We start from the raw sequence: 6694 nt of genomic DNA on the forward strand, positions 1-6694 counted from the left end.
GAGAGAGAGAGAGAGAGAGAGAGAGAAAGAGAGAAGAGTAGTAGAGGCTGGCCATGAGCACATGGAACATGGGGAGAGAGGGGAAGGCGAATGGGGAGAGAAGGGGAGCAGGAGAAAGTGGACAGAATTGGAGTGAGAGAGCAAGAGAGAGAGGAGGGGGCAAACAGTCCCTTTTATAGTGAGATTTTCCAATTAACAAGCATTATAGTTTTTCAAGAGTTTTTTGTTTTGTTTTCTTTTGTTTTATTTTGTTTTGTTTTGTTTTGCTCTATCATAATGAAGCTTCTGTGGGTATTTAAAAAATGAATTAACAAATAAGTATGTTGTGCATGAATTATAATCTGCTGACCTATAGAGATATGGAAGAAATAGGATGCTCAGTGGAAGCAGCTAGGCAGACCAATGCAAATACAAGGAAAGACCCAATGTGTGTGTGGCTGCTGGGACTAAGGACTAAGCATTGTTTTTCAATGAAATTTATAGTTATATCATTCTAACTTCATATCCCCAACACCTAGCAATGTGTGAGGTATGTGGCAGTTAGGATTTTATTTAAATTTAGATGAATGAATGTTTTATAAGTTATGTTGGGGGCAAGAACTTTGGAGGAGACCCCTTTCACCAATGCAGATGCTACCTACACTCAGCTTCAGAGGTTCTCAACCAGGAGCATTTCTACCTTCAAGAATACCTGTAGCAATGTCTGAGGACATTTTTATGGTCACAGGTTGCTGGATCCTTGTGGGTTGGAGATGCTGCTAAATATCCTATAACGTACAGGTCATCTCTCAGATTGAAGAATAATTCAAGCTAAAGTGTTAATAGTGATTCTATTACGAAACCCTGATTACCAAACCCAGGCACTGTTGTGGATGCCAAGAAGTGCATGCTGAAAGGAGCCTGAATGGCTGTCTCCTGAGAGGCCCTACTAGAGCCTTATAAATACAGAGGCAGATGCTCACAGCCAACCATTGGACTGAGTGTGGGATCCTCAATAGAGGAGTTAGAGAAAGAACTGAAGGAATTGAAGGGGTTTCCAACACTATAGAAAGAACAAATAATATCAACCAACCAGACCCCCCAGAGCTCCCAGGGACGAAGCCATCAACACAAGGAGTACACATGGCTCCAGGGGCACATCTAGCAGAGGATGGCCTTCTCATGCATCAGTGGGAGGGGAGGTCCTTGGTCCTATGAAGGCTCAATAGATACCCCAGTGTAGGAGAATGGAGGGCGATGAGGTGGAGTGGGTAGGTGGGTTGGTGTGTGGAGGAAGACCCTCATAGTAGCAAGTGGAAGGAGGATGGGATAGGGGGTTTCCGGGAGGGGGGAAACCAGGAAAGGGGATAACATTTGAGATGTAAATAAAGAAAATACCCAATAAAAAGGAAAAAAAGAAATATAAATAAAGAAAATATCTAATTAAAAAAATTTTTTAAACCCATATGGAGTAGATAGAATAGGGAAGTGAATTTATTCAAAACAATGTCATTTATAAGTATTTCTCAAATATGATGCACATTTAAAATAAATTTTGGTCTATATGAAAAGAAGAAGAAAAAAATAAACCCCTGAAATAAACCCAAAGTCTACAGCCAGGACTTGAAAGAGTGTCCGATGGAGGCTCACCTACCTCAAAGCATTGTTCACTCCTAAAAATGGGATTTCACAGGAATCCCCCCTCAGACAGGGACTTGGCCTCCAGACCCTTCTGGGGATTAGCCTCAGGTAGAGGTAGAGAAACACAGGTGGCATCCTATGCTCTTCTCTCCTCCCTTCTCCAGTCCTTCCCACTAGACCTGGACTCTTGCTTTACAGAAGAAAAAATAAAGCAGGAAGTGTGGAGTGGGTTTAGTAAGTCGATGTTCTCTATTCCAGGAGCTTCTCAAAGATCCCCTGTACATCGGCCTGAAACACCAACGTGTTCGTGGGGAGGAGTATGATGACCTGCTGGATGAATTCATGCAGGCTGTGACAGATAAGTAAGTGGACCATGCTTTCTCTTTTGGAGGGAGCAGCTAAGAAGTGCCATGGCCTAGTCAGCCCTGGCTTTGGAAGAAAAACAAAAGCGGCTGTAAATGAATGCTTTGGGGGTAGTCTAAAAATTTCAATTTGACTCATGCATCTGAAAATCTGGAAGCCATGTGGGCCCTTCTCCAGGGTAACCTTCAAGAAGGCACTGTGATGTGGAGGTAGCTAAGTTTCTGTTGTTCCAGGAAGGAAATCCTCTTGGTTTGAAATGCTCAGAGGAGTTTTCATGAATCCAGACACTGCTCTTCTGTGATGAAAAGATGTTACCCTCCCGATGTAATAGCTTTGGAAAGGAGGTCACCATGTTTGTCTTCACACACCCTCACCCCTCTTAGGTCAGGTTAGGGGGATGTTAATAGGCCAGTGAAGAGCTGATGCCCCAGATCCAAGCCTTCTAGATTTATGAGAGCTCACGTCTTCACTAGAAAGCATTATGCTGGCAGCTCTGCCCTCTACTCCTGCCCATTCTGACAGCCATCATGGCCACCCAGACCTTCTGGCATGTTACAGTACGGAGTTCCAGTAATGCTTTCCACACGCTGGACAAGCCAAAGCTTCTACAATTCAGTGAACAGTGAACACAAAACGTATTTCCTTCTCTCTTGAAAAGAGATAAAATTATATTGTGGTTCAATGGGATAGGACAGATGCTACAGAAAAGAGAATACTCATAATGGGACAGAGGGTAGAAACAGAAGTTCGAGTAAACTAGAGGATCAGGGACCAAATGCATACCCGGAGAAGCTTAGGCTTTGAAAGACAGAGGATATCACGGGGAAGAGAATGAAGGCAGAACAGGGTAGGTGAAGAGACAGGACGAATCAGATGCATCAGGCTTGGGAGTTTTCAAGACAAGAAGGGAATTGAGAGTGTATTCAAGGGAATGATCAAAATGGTATTCCAAAGGTCTAGGCTAAAGAAGAAAAATAAGGACACAGAGAATCAGGAAGTAGGGAAGGGATGAGGAAAAGTAAAAGGTCAGTAGACCATAAGTCCTGGAAAGATTTGAGAATCTTTGCATTGGCTACCAGGCAGAATAAACTGGTGGGAAGGAGGTGAGCCTATGAAAGCTCTATATTTACAGTCAAGATTATAGAGGAAATGCATCACTGGGCTGTGGCCACCAAAGAAGCTAATTCACAAATTGGTGCATTTATTAGAAGCACAGAATCTGGAACAGAGGAGGTGACTGCCACTTCATTCTTCCTTTCCAGACTATCTTAAATGCCACCTTCAAGACCAGACAAAAGAGGCTAAGGGCCATAAATTATTTAAAGTACCTTTAAAGAACAATAGCCATGACAGTTCAGGGAACTGGAAATGCTTGCTTTGGTTGTGAGCAGGCTCAGAGCCTGCTCTGTGTGTATCAAGGAGCAGAACTGCTTCTGGACACCTGAAAGCTATTCTTCCAGAAGAGAATTGGACTTAAGTTCTATATGACCAAAAAAGAACCAATGGGTGCAAGACCAACAAAGGCCCTTGTAGGCACAGAGTAAGTACCACAATACACTGAATTCTGGATATGAATTCTCTGTCATGGAAGGAATTCTAGGATATGTTGTTTGGTGTTTTGGTGGTGATCTTATGAATAGGCTCAAGCTGCATATGCTCTTGAATGTGACTTCATACTCCATTACTCTAGTTTGGCCTCTTAAGAATGCCATGTATCTGGCAGGCTAGGTACTGCCATGCCCACTTTAATGGAAGGAAAAGCTGAGGCCTCGAGATGACAAAGTCACTGTCCCAGTTCATAGAGTACCTTGCAGGACTGTGAGGTGAACCCAGTCTACCCATTCCACATGCAGGATGTTTTCTATAATGCTTTCGTGACCTGACCAAGGGGAGTGAAATTGCTTTAGAGAGCCTAGGTTTTTTTCGCTTCCTGTTTCCAGGGCTCATTGCTGGCTTATGAGTCAGTAGTCATTCCATGATTTCCCCAAAGAGAAGTCTTGCTATTCATGTGAAAAGGTTAAATAAACTAGGATGTAAGAGGCTCTTCAAATCGTCATCAAAATCAATTCACAGCTCCACAAACACACAGGCAGTCCAGGGTGAACCCTTAGGGAAGGGTGTGCATCAGCCAACAGGAATGTGTCCTTCAGCAGAAGAGATAATGGCTTGACAGGTCATTGTTTTGACTTTCTAGCAAGCTAGAACAGATGTTTCTGTAGATACTATAGGAGGAAAATGACCCGGTCTCCCCAGGTACTCCTGGGAATGTATTAGTCTGGAGATAGATTGCCTGGTCTAAGGGTGAGTCAGAAGCCCTGAAGCCAAACACACTGTATTTTAAGAAAGAACCTTGAGAAACTGTGACTCCAGCCTTCAATGTCTGCATCCCTGCCCTAACATCCTGGCAATAAAAGGCTTCCTCTTTCACCCTCCCCTTACAAAGTGACCTGTCTAGAGATTCTGAGTGGGAAATATTGATAAGGCTCATATCCTATCCTGAAGGTTGGCCAATGAGAAAGTCACACCAAGGCAAAGGAATATCCAGTTAAGTCTGTGAACTACAATGGCTGGGAAGAAGCTAGGCTAGTAGAATGCTTTGCCTACCATGCACCGTGGTCCTGGGCTCAATCCCACACAACTGCAATACCAACAATTAGGAGGTAGAGGCAGGATGATCAGAAGTTCAAGGTTATTCTTGGCTATATAATAAGTTCTAGGCCAGTATGGGTTACATGAAACCCTGTCTCTCAAAAAAAAAAAAAAAAAATGTGAACCACTCTAGAAAGCTGAGTGTAGTTCCCAAAGTAGAGACAAGTTTGCATTCCAAGCACTCATCATTCTAGCTTTCCTTCTCTCTTATGTGGTAGGACCTGAAGCATCATATCTGAGTACCACATCTTGATGTGCCAAGTTCTCCTCAATGGTTTTTGTTTATATTTCTTATTTCTGTTACTTATTGGTGTTGGGGTTCGAGTTGCCGCGGATGCGTCTGCAGACACCAGGCACAAACAGTTCCACGTGGAAGAGGTTTAATTAAGAGGGGGTGGAGGATAGCGGCGCAGGAAGAGAGAGAGGGGGGAGAGAGAGAGAAGAAAAGAGAAAAGAGAGAAAGATGGAGGAGAGTACATATATATATATATATATATACATATATATATATATATATGTATATATATATATATATATATGTCGTGACGTAGCAGTCCAGGTAAAGGTGGGAGTTGAACCCAATGGATTCTGTGAATATGGTGGCCGTTGTCCTGGCAACAGGTCTGTGGACCCACCCATATCTGCCGCAGGTTCTGGATGCTAACAATTGGGAATTCTCTAGTTTAAGATTGCACCTGGAAACCCAGCTCCATCTGATTTCAACAATGTCTGATGTTACCACCATCTAGGCAGATGCTCCACCTCTGAGCAGGCCAGAAAACCAATTCCTTTTCTTTCTACAAATTCCAAGGCCTTTGGAGGCAGGATGGAGGTGGGGAATTGTCGAGACAGGGTTTCTCTGTGTAGTCCTGGCTGTTCTAGAACTCACTCTGTAGACCACACTGGCCTCAAACTCATAGAACTCCACTGTCTCTGCATCCTGAAAAGGTGTGCACCACCATGTCCAACCCTAGTTCCACAATTCTAAATCTATAGATTCTTAAGCTGTGTAGGTTCAAGTAAAAAGAAAAGCATAATTGGAAAGACCTTTACATTACAAAGAAAGCCATCTATGCTCCATGAAAGGCATATATTTTGCCTCTGCCTCTGTCTCTGTCTCTCTCTGTCTCTGTCTCTCTCTGTCTCTCTCTGTCTCTCTCTCTCTTTCACACACATACACAGATACTCAGGGTTCACAACATAATGGAAGTCACTATTCACAATTTTTTTTAGTTGCATTGGTCATGGTGTCTTATTTTTTTAATTTTTAATTTTATTAAACTAATAAAATTTATTTTAAAATATGCAACTTAATATTGACATTTTTAAGTCATCAAAATAATTTATAATAGTTAAATACCTCTTAAATATACATGATATCTTCTGAAGTTAAAAGTAATAAGCACTCAACCAGTTTTTAAAATCTATTTGGAACATTAAACATGATAGAAGTAGAAAAAAGTCCTCTATGAAAGAAAATTGTGAAAAGTTCCTGATTAGACAGAAACCGTTCTATCTCCAAGGAAGACTATTCAGCGTAACTGTGGCTTCATAGAATGAACTGGTTAGTGTTCTTTCTGTTTCTATTTTGTGGAATAGGTTGAAGAGTTTTGGTATTAGGTCTTCTTTGAAGGTCTGATAAAATTCTGCAATAAAATTATCTGGTCCTGGGTTTTCTTTGGTTGGGAGACTTTTAATGACTGCTTCTATTTCTTTAGGGGTTATAGGATTGTTTAGTTGGTTTATCTGATCCTGATTTAACTTTGGTATTTGGTATCTATCTAGAAAATAGTGCATTTCATCCAGATTTCCCAGCTTTGTTGAATATACGCTTTTGTAGTACGATCTGATGGTTTTTTGAATTTCCTCAGTTTCTGTTGTTATGTCTCCCTTTTCATTTCTGATTTTGTTAATTTGGATATAGTCCCTGTGCCCTCTGGTTAGTCTGGCTAAGAGTTTGTCTATCTTGTTGATTCTCTCAAAGAACCAGCTCCTCTGAAGGGTTTGCAGCCCCTTAGGATGAACAACAATATGAACTAACTAGTACCCTCAGAGCTCCCAG

General features: G+C 41.9%; 1 protein-coding gene across 2 annotated transcripts in view; it reads left to right on the forward strand.

Annotated features, from left to right (window-relative positions):
* The window catches only part of Me3 (malic enzyme 3), a 197163-nt gene that overhangs the window by 150690 nt on the left and 39779 nt on the right, over positions 1–6694 (forward strand). For both annotated transcript variants that reach the window (XM_031387286.1, XM_031387287.1), the window contains exon 7: positions 1879–1982. In XM_031387286.1, coding sequence (XP_031243146.1) covers positions 1879–1982 — 104 coding nt within the window. The remainder of the gene's footprint in view (positions 1–1878; positions 1983–6694) is intronic.

This window comes from Mastomys coucha, unplaced genomic scaffold, assembly GCF_008632895.1.
Source record: "Mastomys coucha isolate ucsf_1 unplaced genomic scaffold, UCSF_Mcou_1 pScaffold21, whole genome shotgun sequence".
Taxonomy (NCBI): domain Eukaryota; kingdom Metazoa; phylum Chordata; class Mammalia; order Rodentia; family Muridae; genus Mastomys; species Mastomys coucha.